This window comes from Arachis ipaensis, chromosome B2, assembly GCF_059453495.1.
Source record: "Arachis ipaensis isolate K30076 ecotype BB chromosome B2, ASM5945349v1, whole genome shotgun sequence".
In the NCBI taxonomy this organism is placed as follows: domain Eukaryota; kingdom Viridiplantae; phylum Streptophyta; class Magnoliopsida; order Fabales; family Fabaceae; genus Arachis; species Arachis ipaensis.
The window spans coordinates 78999366-79022133 of NC_142437.1; the positions used below are offsets into that span (position 1 = coordinate 78999366).

Consider the following 22768-nt stretch of genomic DNA (forward strand, 5'->3'; position numbering starts at 1 on the left):
TGGTTGGCTCTTCAACTGCTTCATTCCCTTTTTTTGGAATTTTTTATTGTTCCTCCTTTGCTTGAGTTTGCTTTGAAGCTTCCTTGCTTGCCATTGCATCATCATCATTGGCTTCCTCTGTGTGTGTTGGCTATTCCTCTTCTATTGGTCTTTTGCTGCTCTCTACTTGCTTCTTAGTAGTGTCATTGTTACTCATCAATGTTCTCCCACTCCTTAATTGTATTGCCTTGTATTCTTCCTTAGGATTTGGGATTGTGTCACTCGGCAGTGAGCTTGAAGGTCTCTCAAGAGAAATCTGCTTGGAGATTCGCCCCATCTATCTCTCTAGGCTCTTCAGGGATGCTTCCTGATTCTTGGTTGTCATTTCCTGGTATTTCAATATTTTGTCTATCACGGCCTCCAAGTTAGTAATTCTCTGGGCTTCAGATGATACTTAAGGTGGGTTATGAGATGTTGGTGGTGGATGGTAGGCATTTTGGTTGGGGTTGGGATAGTTGTTTTGAGGTTTTCTGTAGGGGTTTTGGTTAGTTTGCTGCTGGTTGTGGTTTTGGTTGCTTCTTGGGTTGTTTTGGTTTGAGTTCCTCTGCCATGGTTGTTGGTTTTGGGTATGATTATCTCCCCATCTGAGGTTTGGGTGGTTCTTCCAGGATGGATTGTATGTATCACCATACACTTCATTTGATCCTTGGTTGTGCATATACTGTACTTGCTCTTGTTGTTGTTCTTCCTGAGTTTCTTCATTTTGCCCCCATGTGGTTAATGGTTGGCTAGTGTTAACTGCTGCAACTTGGAGACTATCAATCCTCTTGGCCATTTGTTCAAATTGTTGTTGAAATTGCTGCTGCATCACCTTGTTTTGAGCCAAGATTGAGTCCACTCCTTCTAGCTCCATTACTCCTCTCCTTTGTGAGGGTTGGCGGTTTCTTTGATGAGCAAAGAAATATTGGTTGTTAGCCACCATATCAATGAGATTTTGAGCTTCCTCTACAGTTTTCATGAGTTGCAAGGAACCTCCAGCTGAATGATCCAAAGCTTCTTGAGATTTCAATGTTAAGCCCTCATAGAAATTCTGCAGCTTATCCCACTCAGTGAATATTTCAGGAGGACATTTCCTGATTAGAGCCTTGTATCTCTCCCATGCCTCATGGATGGGTTCAGCCTCCATTTGTGTAAATGTTTGTACCTCAGTCTTCAACCTTATGATCCTTTGAGGTGGGTAAAATTTGGCAAGGAACTTGGTTACCAGATCATCCCAATTGTTGATGCTGTCTCTTGGAAAGGATTCCAACCATTGAGTGGCCTTGTCTCTGAGAGAAAATGGGAATAACAATAGCTTGTAGCTGTCAGGAGGCACACCATTAATTTTAACAGTGTTACAAATCCTCAAGAAGGTGGATAGGTGTTGGTTCGGATCTTCAAGTGGTCCTCCACCAAAAGAGCAATTATTTTGAACCAAAGTGATGAGTTGTGGCTTTAGTTCAAAATTGTTTGCATTGACATTTGGAGTTAAGATGCTACTTCCACAATGTCTAGGATTTGCAAAAGTATAGGAAGCTAAAACTCTCCTCTGGGGTGGATTGTTATTGTTGTTGTCTGCTCCACCTGGTGGATTGGTTGAATGTTCCTCCATATCTTGGAATTCTTCTTCTGATTCCTCTTCTCCAATAATATTTTTTCCTCTTTCAGCTCTTCTTAACCTTCTAAGAGTTCTTTCGTCTTGTTCATGAAAGATGGGTGTATTTCTTCTTGTACCTGACATACAAGCATAACATAAGAAACACACAAACTAGTGATACTTCAATCTATTGCTAGAATGAAGTTTTAGTTAGCTTAAGCAAAAATTCAAACAGTTAGTGGGTTAATTGAAAATTAAAGGAACAGAAAATAAAAATGCTAGATCTAGATCACCACCTCACTTAATCATTGTCAATCTAATCAATCCCCGGCAACGGCGCCAAAAACTTGATGGGATATTTTCGCGGAGAAACGAATTTCTCCAAAACACCCAAAACTAACCGGCAAGTGCACCGGGTCGCATCAAGTAATAATAACTCACGGGAGTGAGGTCGATCCCACAGGGATTGAAGGATTGAGCAATTTTAGTTTAGTGGTTGATTTAGTCAAGCGAATCAAGATTTGGTTGAGAGATTTGTGATTTGCAGAATCTAAATTGCATAGAAAGTAAAGGAAATGGGTGAATTGCATGAAATTAAAGAGAACTGGAATTTAAAGTGCTGAATCTTAAAGAGCAAGAAATTAAATGGCAGAAACTTAGAACGCAAGAAATGTAAATTGCAGAATCTTAAAGTGCAAGAAATGTAAATGGCTTGAATTGTAAAGGGAATTGGGAGTTGGATTTGCAGAAATTAAACAAGGAAAAGTAAATTGCAACAAATAGAGAAGTAAAGGATGTCTTGAATCAAACCGGATCTTAAAACAGAAAAGTAAAATGACCATGAAAACAGTAAACAGAGGATGTAAATTGAGAATTCAGATCTCAGGACCCAAGAGACTAGAAAATCAAGTCTAGATCTCAATGCCTTCCTAGATCCAACAAGAACAATTGCAAAGGAGATTGTAAATTGCAAAGAAAGTAGATGAAGAACAATGAACCGAAACTGAAATTCAATTAAGCAGAAAATTAAACAAGATCCCAAGGTGAGATTGAAACAGAATTTCTTCAATTCTCCACCCAAAATCCAAGACAAGAAAAGTAAAGAGTGCTGGGCAAGAACAAGGAAGAAGAGAGATCAATTCTCCTCCCAAATTCTCTTCAATTAAACAACAATGCTAAGAAAAATAAAAGTGAGCTCTAAGCAAAACTCTAAAGAAAGCTATTCTGAAAAACTAAAAGGGAAGCTCCCTTAAAACTTAAATTCTAATCTATTTATACACTTTCTTCAAATGGTCTTCAAGCCTTCAATTGGGCCTTTGCTCTTGGTGGAATTGGGTTGAGAGAGGCCTTGGTTGATTGCTCTTGGAGTTTGGAAAAGAACCGAATTGAACCGGGTTGGAATCATGAAAGCTTGAGTGAAAGTTGGAGTAAAAGTTAGGGTCTAACTTTTGCTCCAACTTTTCACATCAGCACCCTTGTTTTGCTGATACCAACGTTGGGGCAAAAGTTAGGGGTCTAACTTTTGCTCCAACGTTGGCCTCCCCTTAGTTATTCATGGCGCCAACGTTAGCCAGAAAGTTAGGGGCTAACGTTGGCGCAAACTTTTGCTAGCCCAGGGAGTTTTTCAAGCGCCAACGTTAGCCAGAAAGTTAGAGGCTAACGTTGGCGCAAACTTTTGGTGCATCCAGGGAGTGTTTTTCATGCCAAAAGTTAGCCAAAAAGTTAGGGGCTAACTTTTGCTCCAACTTTTGCCCAAAAGTTAGCCAAAAAGTTAGGGGCTAACTTTTGCTCCAGCTTTTGCCCAAAAGTTAGCCAAAAAGTTAGGGGCTAACTTTTGGTCCAGCTTTTGCTTACTGGTTCATAATTAATCCAAGACTCAAGTCATTCCTCCTTGCATCAACCTTTCTCCAAGCTTTCTTCACCTATCATTAATCAACCAAACACATCAAAGCTATGCTCAAAATCATGAGATATTCATTCTTTCATAATATGTGACATTTATAGCATAAAACCTCATGAAATGGCATGAATTCATACATGGTTGATTAAATCAAAGGAAACATGAAAATCTACCAAATTGGCTTGCTTTTGGCTCAAGAAAGTGCATAATTCAATTGAAAACAAAAGAAAAAGGCTAGTGAAACTAGGCTAAGATGACTTGTCATCAGTACAGCTTGTGCTTCAATGCTTTTTTCTCCCACCATTGGTCTGTCATGCTCTGCCCTTAGTTCCTTGCCTTCCTGACTTGCTTCTTGTGAGGGTTTGAAGACATTGAAGGTGAGTTATTCGTTATGTATCCTCAGTATTAGCTCTCCTCGCTCAACATCTATGAGCGCTCTGGCTGTAGCTAAGAATGGTCTTCCCAATATGATTGGGTGAAGGTGACTTTCTTCCATTTCCAGTATGACAAAGTCTGTGGGAAGGAAGTAGTTCCCAACCTTCACCAACACGTTTTCAACCACTCCAATTGCTTGTTTTTGAGTTTTGTCCGCCAGCCTGATGACTACGTCTGTGGGCATCAGCTCATTGATTTGTAGCCTCTTCATAAGGGATAAAGGCATTAAGTTGATGCTTGCTCCCAGATCACAGAGTCCTTTGTCAAACATTGTTTCTCCTATGGCACAGGGGATGTGAAATCTCCCTGGGTCCTTCCTTTTTGTAGGTAGCTCTGGTTGAATGAGAGCACTGCACTCCTTGTTCATCACTATGGTTTGTCCTCCCTTGGGTGAGCTTTTCCTGGTCAGCAGCTCCTTCATATACTTGATGTATGAGGGCATTTGTTGGAGAGCCTTGATGAATGGTATGTTTACATGGAGGGATGCAAATATGTCAAGAAACCTTGAGTATATTCTCTTCTCTACACCACCATTTAGTAATTAGGGAAAGGGTGCATAGAGCCTCAGCAACTCTTTCTGCGTAATTGTGGTTTCCTGAGGATTCTCTTCCTGCTTTCCTGCTGATGTATCTTCAGATTGTTCTGATGGTTTGTTCAGCTCTTCCTCAGTCTCCTTATCACTTATAGTAACCATCTTGCAATCTTCCCATCTGACTTTCTTTGCTTCACCTCTCGGATTTTTCTTTGTGTCACTTGGGAAGCTATCAGTAGGTTTGGGAATCTTCTAAGATAGGTATCCCACTTGAAATTCCAGCCTCTTGATGGTGTCTCCCTGATTCTTGATATTGGCTCACACCTCCTCTTTGAACACCTTGTTATCTTGAATTTCCTTGCATATGCTTTCAAGTAGGGTTTCAATCCTAGAGAGTCTATCTTCAGATTATGGTGAGTTGAGATTGGAGGGGTGAGAAGGGCCATTTTGACTTTGGTATGGATGTTGAGGTGTTTTGTTAGGTGGGTGCTGATATGATCTCTGTGTGGAATGTTGGTGAGTTGCATTGTTGCTGGGGTTGTGGTGTCTTTGATCTTGACCTTGATCCTGTTGATTTCTCCACCCAAAGTTTGGGTGGTTCTTCCAACCAGGATTATATGTTTTGGAGTATGGGTCATGGTGCTGCCTGGGTGAATTTCCAATGTAGTTGGCTTGTTCCTGATCACCCTCTGCCTCTTCATTCACTCCTTCTTGAGCTGCTGCTGAAGTGGTGATTGTTGCTACTTGATTTCTCTCCATCTTCTTGGTGAGGTCAGCTAATTGCTTGGTAATCATCTTGTTTTGAGCTAGCAGTGCATCCACGTTGTTCAGCTCTATCACTCCTCTAGTGTTCCCTCTTTCAGAAGCATAGAAATAGTCATTCTCAGCTACAGTCTCAATGACATCTATGGCTTCTTCAATGGTCTTCTTCTTGTTCAGAGATCCCCCAGATGAGTGGTCTACTGCCTTCTTTGATTCATATGAAAGACCTTCATAGAAAATGTGCAACTGCACCCATTCATTGAACATATCTGGCGGGCATCTTCTTGTCAGGTCCTTAAACATCTCCCATGCTTCATATAGAGTCTCACCATCTTGCTGCCTAAAGGTTTGTACCTCAGCTCTCAACCTGTTGATCCGTTGAGGAGGATAAAATCTTGCCAAAAATTTGTTCACCACATCTTCCCAGGTTGCTAAACTCTCCTTTGGAAAGGATTCCAGCCATTTAGATGCTTTGTCCTTGAGTGAGAAAGGGAACAGAAGTAGTCTATAAGTGTCAGGATAAACACCATTAGACTTCACAGTATCGCATATCCTCAGGAAGGTGGTTAGATGTTGATTGGAGTCTTCTTGGACACTTCCTCCGAATGAACAATTGTTCTGAACAAGGGTGATGAGCTGTGGCTTTAGTTCAAAGTTGTTGGCATGTATGGTTGGCCGTTGGATGCTACTTCCACAGTTTTCTGGGTTTAGATTGATGTAAGAACCCAGAACTCTTCTCTCTTGCCCAGCCTGATGTGCTGGACCTTCTCGGCCATGGTTGTGAGCCTCTTCTTCATGATGGTTCTCCATATTCTCATCCATATCAGGTTCAAAGTGCTCCTCCTCTTCCTCAGCATCAACTACTCTCTTTCCTCTTGCTTCCCTCCTTAATCTAAGGAAGGTCCTCTCAGGTTCAAAATCAAAGGAAGTTGAAGCCCCGCTTCTTCTACCTGTCATACAACCAACAAGGCAAAAGTAAGAAAGATAGATGCAGATAGTAATTTCTACAGAAATGCTGTTAGTGTGAGTGATGCAATATAACAAACAGTTAGTGGGTTGGTGACTGAATTGTAAACAACTAAGAAAAATGGGTAGGGGAAAGGGAAGAAAATAACTGAACAGAAAGTAAATTACTCAAATGAACTTAAATCAGACAAAATAAAAACAAATGCTCAATCTAGTTATCCACCAATTTAATCATTGTTGATACAAAATCAATCCCCGGCAATGGCGCCATAAACTTGATGCACGGAAACTTGTCCTTTAACAAATCTCCCTCGGCAAGTATACCAAATTTTCGTCAAGTAAAAACTCATAATAGAGTGAGGTCAAATCCCACAGGGATTGATTGGTCAAGCAACTTTAATTGGAAGAATGTTCTAGTTGAGCTAAGCAGAAATTGGGTTGAGAATTGCAGGGAATTAAATGGCGGAAAAGTAAATTGCAGAAAATAAATGACGGAAGGTAAATTACAAAATCTTAAATGGGGAAGGGGAGTTTAGCATGAAAGTAAATAGCAGAAAGTAAAGAGAATGGGTAAGATCAGAAATGGGGAGTTCATTGGGCTTAGGAGATGTTGCATTCTCCGGATCAAGTTCATTTTCATCTCTTCCTCAATCAATGCATTCATTGATCTCCTTGGCAATCTTAAGTGATTGAATTCCAATTCCTTGGTAATTCAATCTCTCAAATCAGATCAATAGCCAATTCCTTGGTCTAATTGCTCATGAGAAGAGATGAAGTGTGGTCACTGATTATACCACATGTATTTCCAAGTCAAAGTATTGGGAGAATTATATGTCACCATATCCGCCCAAACCCCAATTTGGTCCAACATGAGAAAGCAATTCTAGCATGATCTCTTCGTTCCTCTTCCAAGGTTCAGAAGAGATTCAAGTATGAATAGCTTCTTTTCCAAGATAACTACTCAATTGGATGAAGATTGAAAGCTTTCTAGTAAAATCAAGAGAAAAGAGAGAAGAAGGATAATGAAAACTATTATTGATTCATCAAATTACAACAGAGCTCCCTAACCCAATGAAAGGGGTTTAGTTGTTCATAACTCTGGGAATGAAAAGCATAGATGGAGAGTACATTCTGAGAATTAAACTAAAAGTTGCAGAGAAAGTAAAATACAGAGAATCATATGTAACATGGAAGAGTTCATAAATTAAATTGAGAAAATAATTAAAAGGAACATTGAACCTGATAAAGAGTTGGAATACTAACTTGAAATAATAAGAAATCCTAATCCTAAAACCTAAGAGAGAGGAGAGAACCTCTCTCTCTCTAAAAACTACATCTAAACTATGAAAAGTGAACAATTCGAGCGCTCTCCTTTGAATGGATGCATTCCCCCACTTTATAACCTCTAATCTGTGCCTTCTGGACTTGGATCTAGGCCAAAAAGGGTTTCAGAAATCGTTGGGAGCATTTTCTGTAATTTCTGGTGCGTGGCGTCTGTCACGCGTCCGCGTGGGTCACGCGGTCACGTCATCTGGAGTTTTCCTTGTCATGCGTTCGCTTCGGTCATGCGTACGCGTCATCTGTGTTCTGCTCATGGCGTGCGTCTACGTCAGTCACGCGTTCGTGTCGCTGCCTTTTCGCACTGGGCATGCGACCGCGTCGTCCATGCGTTTGCATCGATGCCAGTTTCTTCAAAAACTCCATTTTGTGCTTTTCTTCCATTTTTGTATGTTTCCTTTCCATCCTTTAAGTCATCCCTGCCTTAGAAGATCTGAAACTTCTCAACACACAAATCATGATATCAAATGGTAATAAAGGGTGATTAAAATAAATAATTTCAAAGCATAGGAAGCATGTATTTCGCATATATCACATAATAAGGAAGGGAAAGTAAAACCATGCAATTTACATGAATAAGTGGGTGAAGGATTGAATAAATCTCTTGAATTGAGCACAATATATATCATAAAATATGGGTTTATCAACCTCCCCACACTTAAACAATAGCATGTCCTCATGCTAAATCCAAGATAAAGAATAAGGTAAGGTTAAAGTGGTGGAATCTCATGCAATGCAATCTATTCTAAATGCAACTACCTAAATGCATCATGCAATTCTAATTGTTATTCACTTGTATATAAAACTTACATGTAGTTAAATTAATTCACATTCTCAAGGAATCATATATGCATAGCCAAACCCTAGATAATGTTAAAGCACTTTTACAATTGAGATGGGTAAAAATATTTTTCAAACTTGCAAGACAATTAACAATTCAAGCAGAGATATATGGTGATGAGCTATTGAACCCTCACTGGATTTTGTGTTTAATCTCTAGTCACTCAGTGTTTATTGGGTTAATCACTCTATTCTTCTTTTTATCCTTACTTTCTATAACTTTGTTCTTCATCTAACCAATCAACAATTATAGAATACAGACATACAAAAATCATGAGGTCTTTTTCAAGGTTGTAATGGGGCCAAGGTAAAGGTAAGGGTATATGTATAAGGCTAAGTGAGCTAATAAGTGAATCCTTGATTAGTCTAAGATCCCACCTAACATACATATTTTGTAATTCAAAGCTTCTTAACCTATTTGCCCGGATTTTCTCACTTTGTATTGCAAGCTCATGCATTAACTTTAATTTTATCCCATGTGCATTGATTCTTTTTATTTTGCAATTGGAGAATTTTTGTATCCCCTTAATTAAATATCGAAAATAATTTTTTTAATGCACATGGTAATTCAATTGTTTTGATTTCACATGAGCATGCTTCCCAAATTTTTATTTTGAAATATCTTTATTCTTTTTAACTTTCCACCTTTGTTTCTATCATCCATATTCCCATAAAATTTCCCATACTTAAATAATACACAATTTCTAGCTTAAGCTAACCAAGGATTCAACTTGGGATTTTTGTTTTGTTTTTCTGCTTAAGGCTAGTAATGTGGTTTATAGAACAAGAGGGGATTAAAAAGCTCAAGGGGGCTAACAAGGGTGATGTAAAAGGTAGGCTAATTTGGGATAAGTGAGGAAAATTTAAATGATGGCCTCAATCATCTCTTAGTATGTATCTATACTCTATAATTGGACATATAAATTAAAACAAAGCAAAGAACATCAGAATAAAAAGAAGGGTGAAACACACAGGAATAAAATTTATGGTTTAAATGTAACCATACAATTAAGCTCAAAACTCACAAGCTGTGTGTTCTCTAGCTCAAAAATTATATATCAGTTATACATGTCATGCAAGTAGAAATTAAGAGTTCCCGTTATTCTCAATGTAGAAATTTTTTTTTGGGTGGCTTTAAAGTTTTAGTGTTCCTCCTTGATGAAATGTTGTTAACTAACTAACATGTTATGCTCTATATACAAGGTGTGTGGATTCTTTTTGATTATGTTAAAGTCTCTAGTTTACTTCCTTTTTATTTTCAATTTAAACCAAAGTATCATATGCTAAAAGGGTAAACTATACTAATTAAGCCATATATTTTATAACTAATAAATTTAGAATTGCAACTAAACTAAATGGCTAAAATATGAACTAAGGTGCAAAATGCAGAAATAGAGTAAAAATACAGCAAAAGAACAGTGTATAAGTACTGAAAAGTAAAAATAAAGATAAAAATACAGAAAAATAAACAAAATAAGATAGAAAGAGTCTATAGTGGTTCACCAAAAAAGAAATACGCCAGGGATGGCGACCTCCCCACACTTAAAATAAAGCATCATCCTCGATGCTCATTCAAGCTGGGGGGTTATCTAAGTGAAGCAATAATCAATTGTTATCACAATTGAAGGAAACTACAATGATGGAACTTCCAATACTCATCCTTAGCCAAGGCCTTTATCTTAAGCAATTTTTGTTTACCTTTATTAGCTTGAATTCTTGCACCAACTCTCAAAATCACAAAAGGCTTCCACTTCCTAATCAATAATGTACATTCTAAGGCAATTCCTAGGGAGAACGACCCGAGACTAATACTCTCGGTCATAGAATTTAGAATTGTTTGATGCGATATTTGCGTGTCGGTTAGACTATACTCACGATTGGATTTATTTCTAATTTCTATACCAGCATAAGAATTTCGTTCATCACACAGGTGGCAAAAAACACAGTTTTGTGCGCACGCACAGGTTGGTGCGTACGCACAGATGCCCTGTTTCAGAAAATTCTTTTCTCTTCAAAACTAAGGTTCCTACCCTTAGCATACTAACATACCAACCCCAAATCATTCAAACAAGCACAATTTCATGGTCCACAAGTAATTTAACTTATTCAACTCAAAATTTATCAAACCAAACCTAAACTAACCATTATATCACAAAAAAGGTAAACAATTCAAAAGGTTATAAACAAGAGAAAAAGTTGGAACAAAGTTACCATGGTGGGGTGTCTCCCACCGAGCACTTTGGTTTAGAGTCCTATGTTGGACTTGCATGGCTTCATTGGTTACTTGGAAACTTCACTAAGGAGAAAAATCTCCAACTCCTTGGCATTTTTGGGTTGAGTGTGATAAAGCTTCACCTATGACCATTAACTTTGAACTTAACCCCATTGGTAGGGTGAATCACTTCCACCACCCTATAAGGCTTGACATCTACCACTCTAAACGGCCCATCCCATCTTGATCTCAATTTTTCGGGCATCAATCACATTCTTGAATTATACACAAGCACTTTATCACCTATCTTGAAGTTCTTCCTCCTGATATTGTGGTCATGGAATGCCTTGGCTTTTTCCTTGTAGAATTGAGCGTTCTCATATGCTTCTAACCTAAGGCATTCTAATTCCTCCAATTGAAGCTTACGTTCCATTCCCGCCCCTTTTAAGTCCGGATTGCAATTCTTCACCGCCCAATAGGCTATATGTTGGATTTCAACTGGAAGATGACAAGGCTTTCCAAAAACAATACGGAAGGGGCTCATCCCGATTGGGGCCTTGTAAGCGGTCCTATAGGCCCATAATGCATCTCCCAATCTAGAACTCCAATCCTTCTACTGTGGGTTAACCACCTTCTATAAGATTCTCTTGATCTCCCTGTTGGATACTTCTGCTTGTCCATTAGTTTGGGGGTGATAGGCTGTAGAAACTTTGTGAATGATCCCATACTTTTTCATCAACGCCTCAATTTTTTTGTTACAAAAATGGGTTCCTTGGTCCCTCACGATTGCTCGTGGTGACCCAAATCTACAAATAATGTTATTCTTCAAGAATGAAGCAACGGTGTTAGCATCATCGCAACGGGTAGGAATTGCTTCCACCCATTTAGAAACGTAATCCACTGCTAACAATATGTACACAAACCCATTGGAATTTAGAAATGGCCCCATGAAGTCCATGCCCCAAACATCAAAAATCTCGCAGAAAATCATCGGTTGTTGGGGCATCTCATCCTTTTGTAAAGTATTTCCAGATTTCTGGCATTGATGACAAGATTTGCAAAATTGGTTGGCATCCCTAAATAAAGTAGGCCACCAGAATCCACAGTCTAAAACCTTCATCGCTATTCGTTGCGGGCCAAATGACCCCCACTTTCAGATGAGTGGCAAAATTGAAGGATAGACTGGAACTCAGATTCCAGCACACATTTTCTAATTACTTGTTCCGCTCCGTGCCTCCACAGATGTGGATCATCCCAAAGATAATACTTAGCATCACTTCTCAATTTATCTTTTTGATGCTTTGAAAATTGTGGGGGAAAAACGCGAGCGACCAAGTAATTAGCTATCAGGGTAAACCAAGGGGTGCTTTGGGATATTGCTTGCAAGGTATCTAACGAAAATGAGTCATTGATAGGAGTGGGAACCGGAGTTAAATGTTCTAGCCGACTCAAATGGTTAGCCACTAGATTTTGGGATCCACTTCTATCTTTGATCTCCAAGTCAAATTCTTGCAAAAGTAATATCCACCTAATGAGCCTAGGCTTTGACTCTTTCTTCTTTAGCAGATATTTCAATGCGGCATGGTCCGAATACACCACAACTTTAGAGCCTAGCAAATAAGGTCAAAACTTGTCTAAAGCAAAAACAATGACTAGAAGCTCTTTTTCGGTGGTGGTGTAATTCGACTGAGCTGAATCCAAAGTTTTTGATGCATATGCTATAGTGTTGAGAGCATTACCATCGCGCTGTACTAGTGCAGCAACTACGGCGTGATTCGAGGCATCGCACATGATTTTAAAAGGTTGACTCCAATTTGGGCCTCGCACAATAGGAGCTGTGGTTAACGCTTCTTTCAACTTGTCAAAAGCCTCTTTGAAATCTTTACTGAAATAGAGTTCCACATCCTTTGTAGTAGGCGGGAGAGAGGTAAAGCGACTTTGCTAAAGTCCTTGATGAACCGACGATAAAAGCCTGCATGACCAAGGAAGGAACGGATCTCCCTCACCGAGGAGGGGTAAAGTAAACTCGAAATGACATCAATCTTAGCCGGGTCCACGGAGATTCCGTCTTTAGAGACAATATGACCCAGTACTATAACTTGCTTCACCATGAAGTGGCATCTTTTCAAAATTTAGAACAAGGTTAGTATTGGTGCATCGCTCTAGTACCCTAGCTAAGTTCCCTAAACAAGCATCAAAGGAGCTACCATACACACTGAAATCATCTATGAAGACTTCCATACAATCCTCCAAAAAATATGAGAAAACACTTGTCATGCATCTTTGAAATGTTGCCGGTGCATTGCACAAGCCAAACGGCATTCTTTTGTACGCAAACATTCCAAAGGGGCAAGTAAAAGTAGTTTTCTCCTGATCCTCAGGAGCTATGTGAATTTGAAAGTACCCTGTGTATCCATCTAAAAAGCAGTAATGGGATTTACCTGCCAAGCGATCCAACATTTGGTCAATGAACGACAACGGGTAGTGGTCCTTCCTCGTTGCTTGATTTAGCCGGCGGTAATCAATACACATTCGCCAAGTATTTTGGACTCGGGTGGCCACAAGCTCTCTACTCTTCGTCTTCACCATTGTTACCCTGGACTTCTTCGGCACTACTTGGACCGGACTCACCCATTCATTGTCGGAAATGGTATAAATGATGTCCGCTTCCAAGAGGTGAGTTACTTCCTTCTTGACCACATCAAGGATTGTAGGATTTAGCCGTCTTTGCGATTGTCGAACTGGCTTAGCACCTTCTTCCAAGAAAATCTTATGGAGGCACACTTGAGGACTTATTCCCACAATGTCACTTAGGCTCTATCCAATCACCTTCTTATACTTCCAGATAACCTCAAAGAGTTGTTTCTCTTCTTGATTGGAGTGATCGGTTGCCACTATCACCGGAAATTTATGTTCCTCATCAAGGAACGCATATTTAACATGAGGTGGTAGTGGTTTCAAATCGTCCCTTGCTTCTTGGTGGGGAAACTTATCCTCTTGGTTTTGGAGACTTGGTGGGTCACTTCCATCTTCTTCATCACTTAACCCTTTTTGAAGATCATGGTGGCTATCTATCTCAAGTTCGTCCTCTCTCCCATCTTCAATGAAATTCTCGCCCCCATTAATAGATTCCTCCTTCGGGAAAGCGGGTTGAGGGTTTATCTCATTAAGCGGCTCACTTCTTTCCGGAGTTATAGCATCAATGCTAGATTTTGGGTTTGATGGGTAAGGTAAGGGTGGAGGATCAGGGTTACTAGGGGTGGAGTGAGAGGGTGCTAGACGTGACAAAGCCTCGGCAAGAGTTGCCATGCAATTCTCTTGCTTGCATTGAAATTCTCTTTGCTCTTGGATGAGGGCTTGAAAGCTAAGCTCTCCAAAAGGGAAGTTAATGGGGATGGGATGGTAGTGGAAGCTAGGTTGTCCCAAGTGAGGCGTTAGGTAGATGGGTGGAGATGGAATTGATGGTGGAAAAGGTAAAGGAACTTGAGGGTATGATGGTTGCATTTCATGTAGAGGGCATGGAGCATAAGCATATGGATGGGAAAAATTGTAGTGAGGACGTGTTCCACTAGGTGTGAGAGGTTGATAGGCATTAGGATCGTAGGGCCCTCGCAACGGTTCTTGTTGCCAAGAGTTGATTGCTTGTGACCCTTCCCCAAATTGACATCCCATACCTTGATGTGGACCAACGTCGGAATTGCTGCCCCCTGCAATATGATAACAACTAGACTCCAAGCAAAAAGAGTGATAGTTCATAATGAATAGGAAGAATAGAACGCAATGATATCAACAAAAGTAATGAATAAATGAGTATATATGTCCTAATTATATCCACTCGTCTAGGGCTAAACAAACAAAAAGTGTTAGTTGCTATCAATACTAAGATAGAGGTGCCTCCTACTAATTAGTGCCAAGTAGCAAACCAAAAATCAAATATTTACGCTATTCACATATTTACAATAACCAAAATTGTGGCACTCATTACACTTAAAGTGAACTCCCCGGCAACGGCGCCAAAATTTGATGGCAAGGGAACTACTGTATGGTTCGGAATCAATCAAAATAAGAATCACTTCGTTAATAGCATAGCCCAAACTAACAATTAGTTCCCAAGATCAAATTATTAAAGTCACAAGATTTGTCACAATTCAAAACTAATTCAAAACCGAGAGTATTGACTCCCGAGTCGTCTCCCAAGGAGTACTTTAGAACAATGAGCGTGCAAACCCGGTTGTAGTAATCAAGGGGTTGTAAATGAAGAAATGAACATATAAAGCAATAAAAGAACATGCAAAATTGTAATGATTGAACTAATTAAGAAATTAAAGAATCAACTATGTAATATAAACAAGTAAAGTATAAAAGAGATTAACATGGAATTGTATGAAAGATTAAAAGCATCAAAAAGAGTCTTGGCTTGGAGTGAGCTAAGGGTCCTTTCCGTGTTGGAAGCGCAACTATGACAATTATGATGGATTAGTCTCACTTGATCAACCCTCACATCGGAAAGTAAGTTAAACGAGCATAAGTGTTCCCAACCCACAAATCCTAAATTGCTTGTTAATTACTTTAGCAACAAATTAGCGTTAGTGGGATGACGATTAGATTCTTGCTAGTAAAGAATTTTATAAAAATAATCACGTTGTAAGTATAGTTTCTAAACCAACAGAGAATCCTTTCGTACAAAAGTTTGGTTGTCACAAGTAACAAAACCCAATAAAATTTATAACCGAAGTATTTAAACCTCGGGTCGTCTTCTCAAGGAATTGCAGGGAGGTGTGTTTATTATTGGTTATGGAAAATTGTATCTTTTTGGGTTTTTGAAATAGGAAATAGGAAAATAAATTGGTAATAAAGTAATCTTAATTATCATGAACACCATTGCAAGGTATAAGAACTGGAAATCCCATCCAAGTTATCCTTATCAAGTGTGATGAGAATTGTTTATTGCTCCCACTTAGTTAACCCTTACTAAATAAAGGAAAGTCAAGTGGACTAATTAATTTGATTCCTCAAGTCCTAGTCAACTCTTGTGGAAAAACTAGCTTTAGAGGGATCCAAATCAACCAGCAAATTCCAATTTTCAATCAATATCTGAGTTTTATAACTCAAGTGTCACCAATAACTTAACCAAAGCAAAGGGGGAAAAATCTAAATTATTTATATCATAAATAGAATAAAACAATCATAAATCTGAAATACCTCAAATTGCATTAAATAGAATATTCAAATCTAACATGGAAAGTTCATAAGCCAATTTGGCTAAATAAATAATTACCAAGTAAAAGCATTAGAGTAAATAAAAGTAGAAGAGAAACATAAATTAAAGGAACATTGAACCGGGAATGAAGAAATAACCATAAACTGAGAGGAATCCTAATACTAAAAACCTAAATTCTAAATCCTAAATCCTAAGAGAGAGGAGAGAGCCTCTCTCTCTCTCTCTAAAACTACATCTAAAACCTAAAATTGTGAATTATGAATGTTATATCAATGAATGGATGGATTCCCTCACTTTATAGCCTCTAAATTGTGTTTTCTGAGCCGAGAACTGGGCCAGAAACAGCCCAGAAATCACTGGGGACGAAATCTGCCACGCTGGTTTTTCTGCAGAACGACGCGTCCGGGTGATCCACGCGTGCGTTGTTTTTCTGTACGGCCACTATAGCAAATTATATATCATTTCGAAGCCCCAGATGTTATCTTTTCAACGCAACTAGAACCGCGTCATTTGGATCTCTGTAGCTCAAGTTATGATTGATTTAGTACCAAGAGGTCAGGCTAGACAACTTTAGCAGTTCCTTCAGTTTCTTATATTCCTTCCACTTTTGCATGCTTCCTTTCCATCCTCTAAGCCATTCCTGTCCTGTAAACCCTGAAATCACTTAACGCACATATCACGACATCAAATGGTAATAAGAGAGGATTAATATTAGCAAATATAAGGCCAAAGAAGCATGTTTTCAATCATAGCACAAAATCAGGAAGGAAAAATGTGAACTCATGCAAATCATATGAATAAGTGAGTAAAGAATTTATATAAACCACTCAACTGAGCACAAGATAAATCATAAAATAGTGGTTTATCAACCTCCCCACACTTAAACATTAGCATGTCCTCATGCTAAGCTCAAGAGAAGCTATAAGAGAGTGAAGGGGAATGGTAGAAAGTATGAAATGCAACCTATCTATATGAATGCAACTAAATGCAGAATGCTTTTTTTTTTTTCTAATGGTTTTAAGGTGAATAATTTCTCCAAGAACAAATATAAACTGGATTCCACTAGTTCAAATCACAAAATAAAGTACAAGTGAACTTGCAAGAAGAAAATAGCTCATGAAAGCCGGGAACAAAGAATCGAGCATCGAACCCTCACTGGAAGTGTATGCACTCTAATCGCTCAGGTGTTTAAGGTTCGATCTCTCAGTTCTCTACTAATCTTGCTTTCTAAGGCTTGCTCTTCATCTAACAATCAACATAAATTTAATGCATAGATACACATATCAAGAGGTCTTTTAAGGGTTGTAATGGGGTTAGGGTCAAGGTAGGATTGTATTTGGCCAAGTGGACTAAAATCTGAATCCTTAATTAACTTAAACTTTCCACCTAACTTTAGACAATCCATGTAATCATAATACCACATCTAACTATCCATTAATCATGTTTTTCACATATTCATGCATCCTAATTTTGAGTACAGTACATATGCATTGCTTTCACCATTTACTTTGGGGCATTTTGTCCCCTTTTACTTATTTGCTCTCTTTCTTTTCTTTTTCTCTTTTTCTTCTTCTTTTTTTATTTTTTTATTTTTATATATACATATTTTTTTCTTTTGTTTTTCTCAATGCATATGATTAAATTATTGAATGCATGAACATGTCCTAAACATTTCTTTAACATTTTCATAAAGATATATAACATACTTAATTTCCAAAACTAAACGTTTCCAAACCCACTTTTCCCCACACTTAATTCATGAGCACTCTCACTAGTCTAAGCTAACCAAGGATTCAAATTAAGGACATTATTGTTTTTCACTTAGAGTTAGTGATGAGCTAAAGTAAAGAACAAAGGGGTATAATAGGCTCAACATTGGTTTGCAAAGGATAATGAAAGGGTAAGGCCATATGGGTATGTAAGCTCAGTGAAACAAATGCCTCAATCATGTAAGTATATGCATACATCAAACCATGTAAATATAGAATTAAGCAAGACAAAGATCACAATTTTAGAGAGAACAACACACACCAAAAATAAAATATTGGTTGATAAAATGCAACCAAAAAGTAGGCTCAAAATCTCACTAGTTTTATGTGTTCGAGCTCTAAACCATGTTCCAAAATAATATTTCTTCAAACAAGGTTTAATAAAAATTTTAATTCAAATTAGTGGAATGCTATAAAAAGTTTCTTGAAAAAAAAAATATTACTTTAACCAAGTGGTGGTAAAATATGCACAAAATCAAACAAATATGCAATCAAACATGCAAATGCAACAATAAACTAATAAAGTAAAATATTGGTGTTGAGAATAAAATAACTAACCCATGAAGATCGGTATCGACCTCCCCACACTTAAAGATTGCACCGTCCTCGGTGCATACTAAGATGTGCAAGTGGACGGGCTGCTCCAACTGACGCTTGTAGATGGAGGCGCCTTAGTTGGAGGTCTCTTGGTTCCTCTCCTTGCTGGTGTTTTGGGAGTAGCTTTCTCTTTACCCTTGGTAGCCATCCTAAAAAGGGAAAAAGTAAGTAACTTTAAAACTTAAGGGTTAGAGCAAGGAAGGAGATGGTATAAGTGATAATCAATGCACGGTAAAGAGGGATGTCGTTAACATATGGTCATGACTACATGTGAAAAGTTCATCAATGGAAATATAGCAAGTGCATATGATGGCAAGTAGATGCAAGATGTTTATTGGCATGCCGGCAAAGGTATGAGTAGCATAGATCAAGCATTAAATGCCCAATTTGATTATCAACTCTTTCAAACTAACAACCTGTTTATATTGACAATTATATTCAATGAATAATATATAAAAAGGTTTTTTGTTTTTAGTGAAAAGCAGGCATTAAAGTAGAAGAATAGAATAATTAAATATGCACAATGCCATACGAGCTTTTTCACAAACACTTAGCATGCATGGTAAATATGTTATCAAAAGTATTGAATTAAACATGCAAGCAATCCTTTAAGAAGTAATATTAATTGTCAAACAACTCCTCAATAATCCACAAGCAAAATATAGAAGAAAATAATCACCCAATTAAATTTCTAACACCAATTAAAAGAATAAAAAGGAAAAGAAGGAAAACGTAGATAATGAAAGTAAAAACAAAAAGAAGAAAATATAAATAAAAATAATTAAAAAAAATAAAGAGAGAAAGAAAAGAACCTTGATAATGGATGTAAAAAAATAAGGAAGGGAGAAAGTAAAAAAAAGTGAGAAAGAATAAAGAAGGAAGAAGAGAAAAGAAAGAAATAAGAAAGGAAAGAAAATATTTGGATTTGGGGAAGAAAAGATAAGATATCAGGCACTGATCTAGATAAGCTGTGCGTCGCATGTGACACGAACGCGTGGGTCACGCGATCGCGTGGCGGATGATAAGTTCAGGTGACGCGGACGCGTGGGTCATGCAATCGCGTGACCTGATTTGTGCTATTGGCGCGAGTGTAGCCTCGCGTACGCACAACTCTCTGTTTTAAATGCATTTTGCCAAAAAATCTGGGTGACGCGTTCGCGTGGGTGACGCGAACGCGTGAATGGCCATATTTTGAAAGCGACGCGGATGCGTGGGGCACGCGTTCGCGTGATAGGGCTTGTGTTTCCAGCACCATTCCAGCCCTACTCCACCATAACTCTCTGCCATACACCCATTTACGTCGAGTTCGCAGGGTCACCCGTGCGCATGGGCGATGCGCATGCGTGGGAGGCTATTTTTTAAAATGACGCGGACGCGTTAGTGACGCGTTCGCGTGAGGATGGTTGTGCCTAAGGCACGCCTCCAGCCACGCTCTCGTGTGACTCTCTGCTTCCTTTCTTCTCGTGTCCAAGGCACATATGACGTGGACACGTCAGCGACGCTTATGTGTCGCGTGCCTTTTTTTATTTTTTATGCAATATGCAGAATGCAAAATGCAGAATGCAAATGACTATGCAGAAATTATGAATGAACACGAATGAAAAATAAAATAAAATAAGACTAAGAACAAAAAGGAAAGAATATACCATGGTGGGTTGTCTCCCACCTAGTACTTTTAGTTAAAGTCCTTAAGTTGGACATTTGGTGAGCTCCTTGTCATGGTGGCTTGTACTTGAACTCGTCTTGAAACTTTCACCAATGCTTGGACTTCCAATAAGCTCTATCAATACCAAGTAAATTTCTCAAGCTATGATGGAGTTCTTCACAAGCTTTGAGCTCCCAAAGTCGATCCTCATATATTCCCGGATCCCAAATCTTGATCCTACACCCGTCTTCAAGTTGATCATCATGATTCCATCCGGGTGGTAAGCAATTAGAATTCTCACTAAGGCATCCAAACATCCTCCTAGACTCATTCAGTTGTGCTTTACACCAACCTTTGCATTTAAACTTTGAGCCTTTCACCATATTGAATCTCACATGACAATTCCTACGACCACTAGCCATCTCCCTCTTACTCGTAAAGCCACAAAGAGCTCGAAGTTGACCATCTGTCTCAAGTAACCCATATTCAAGCGGGAAGGTAAAGGTCAATGATAAGTATTTACCCACTTAAATGTTGTATTGGATGGTAATGGCTTTGGGGGAGAGGTCTCCAACAACTTTGGCAAGGTGATTTCAAGCTCCATTCCCTTGTGCTCCTCCTTGATAACTTCCACCTATTTGCAAGCTTCTTCAATTTCAACCTCTTCCTCTTGGTAGCTTTCTTCCAATTCAATGTCTTCTTCATTACTCACAAAAGGGCATGGGAGGTTGTGCTTCTTCTTCTTTAATCTCCATCTCTTGATCAACCTCTTCAAAGTCTTTAGCCATGATATGCCTTGGAGGTTGTACACCCTCTTCAACATCAAATTCAGACGTCTTGGAAGGAGGTTCTATGACTGGACTTTTCCATGGAGGTTCAGCATCTCTTAATTCTTCAACCACTTCTTCCTCTTCAATAATTACTGCTTTGTCTAGTTGTTTTAGTATAAAATCGTACTCATCCTTAATGATTTTCTTTCCATGATAACTTATTTCAACTATTCCTTCATCTTCAAGGGTCTCTCCTATCTCCATATTTTGGGCCTCCTCTTGCTCTAAGACAAAATTAAACTCCTCCTTGATGTCTTCCTTCACTAATTCTTCAACCACTCCTTCGACTTCAAGGGTTTCTACTACCTTCATCTGTAGGGCCTCCTCTAGCTTCTTATGAAGTATGGATTCGCGAAGATGATTCCTTCTTTCTTGTTCCATAACAATAGCATAACTGGGATCATCTTGCTCTTGGATTGATGGATGTGGATTCTCTTCCATGGAGGGTGGTGATGGGATGGGAAGATTATTATGTGGTTGAAAAGAAAGTGCACTGAAGCTTGAGGGTTAAATATTGGAGGTAGAGGGTTGGTCCATGCAGGATATAAGATTTTGGAGTGTAGAGGTGAGACCAATGATATTAGAGATGAGTGTGTTGTTATCCAATGGAGGTTGGGCTGGATGTGGGTCAAGGTTATATGGGGGTGTTTGGTGGTAAGGTGCTTGTGAGTATGGTGGTTCAAAGGTATGTTGGGGAGGCAGTTCATAAGTATGTGGCGGGGCTTGTTGGTAACTACAAGGGGGTCCACCATATTCATCATCTTGGTACGCTCCCCGAAATGGCTCTTGACCATAGTAATTTGGTGGAGGTGGTTTGTCACTAAAGGGTCCACCATAACTATTGTCTTGATTTGCATCACAGAATGGTTGTTGGTTATAGCGCATTGGAGGGGGTTGTTGCCAAGAGGGTTGATCAAATCCTTGTGGCTCCTCCAATCCTTGATTCTTCCAACCTTGATGCATATTTTCATTATAGTTTCCATTCCTTACAACAACATTGGAACCAAACTTAAAGCCAGAGAGGTGAGAATTCATAGTAGCAATTAAAGACAAAAATTAATAAAAATTAATGAAAATAAACTCCTAAAACTAGAAACACTAAAAAAAGAAACGAAAAGCAAATATTTACAATAGCCAATAATGAGGCACACGTTTGCAATTCCCTGGCAATGGCGCCATTTTGACAATTAGATTCTTGCTAGTAAAGAATTTTATAAAAATAATCACGTTGTAAGTATAGTTTCTAAACCAATAGAGAATCCTTTCGTATAAAAGTTTTGTTGTCACAAATTACAAAACCCAATAAAATTTATAACCGAAGTATTTAAACCTTGGGTCGTCTTCTCAAGGAATTGCAGGGAGATGTGTTTATTATTGGTAATGGAAAATTGTATCTTTTTGGGTTTTTGAAATAGGAAACAGGAAAATAAATTGACAATAAAGTAATCTTAATTATCATGAACACCATTGCAAGGTATAAGAAATGGAAATCCCATCCTAGTTATCCTTATCAGGTGTGATGAGAATTGTTTATTGCTCCCACTTAGTTAACCCTTACTAAATAAAGGAAAGTCAAGTGGACTAATTAATTTGATTCCTCAAGTCCTAGTCAACTCCTGTGGAAAAACTAGCTTTAGAGGGATTCAAATCAACCAGCAAATTCTAATTTTCAATCAACAGCTGAGTTTGATAACTCAAGTGTCACCAATTACTTAACCAAAGCAAAGGGGAAAAATCTAAATTATTTATATCATAAATAGAATAAAACAATAATAAATCTGAAATACCTCAAATTGCATTAAATAGAATATTCAAATCTAACATGGAAAGTTCATAAGCCAATTTGGCTAAATAAATAATTACCAAGTAAAAGAATTAGAGTAAATAAAAGTAGAAGAGAAATATAAATTAAAGGAATATTGAACTTGGAATGAAGAAATAACCATAAACTGAGAGGAATCCTAATCCTAAAAACCAAAATTCTAAATCCTAAATCCTAAGAGAGAGGAGAGAGCCTCTCTCTCTCTCTAAAACTACATCTAAAACCTAAAATTGTGAATTATGAATGTTCTATCAATGAATGGATGGATTCCCCCACTTTATAGC

At 38.4% G+C, this 22768-nt stretch overlaps 1 protein-coding gene and 1 non-coding gene across 2 annotated transcripts in view; one reads left to right on the forward strand and one right to left on the reverse strand.

Annotated features, from left to right (window-relative positions):
* The window catches only part of LOC148574524 (uncharacterized), a 44568-nt gene extending 32848 nt beyond the window's left edge, over positions 1-11720 (reverse strand). Inside the window, exons 1-2 of the mRNA XM_088505908.1 lie at positions 11524-11720; positions 10896-11169 (exon numbers count right to left, since the gene is read on the reverse strand). Coding sequence (XP_088362034.1) covers positions 10896-11169; positions 11524-11720 — 471 coding nt within the window. The remainder of the gene's footprint in view (positions 1-10895; positions 11170-11523) is intronic.
* LOC148574526 (small nucleolar RNA R71) lies at positions 5507-5613 on the forward strand. Its single transcript, XR_015906168.1, has one exon. It is a non-coding gene; the product is annotated as a small nucleolar RNA R71 (small nucleolar RNA).
* Positions 11721-22768: the final 11048 nt, after the last annotated feature.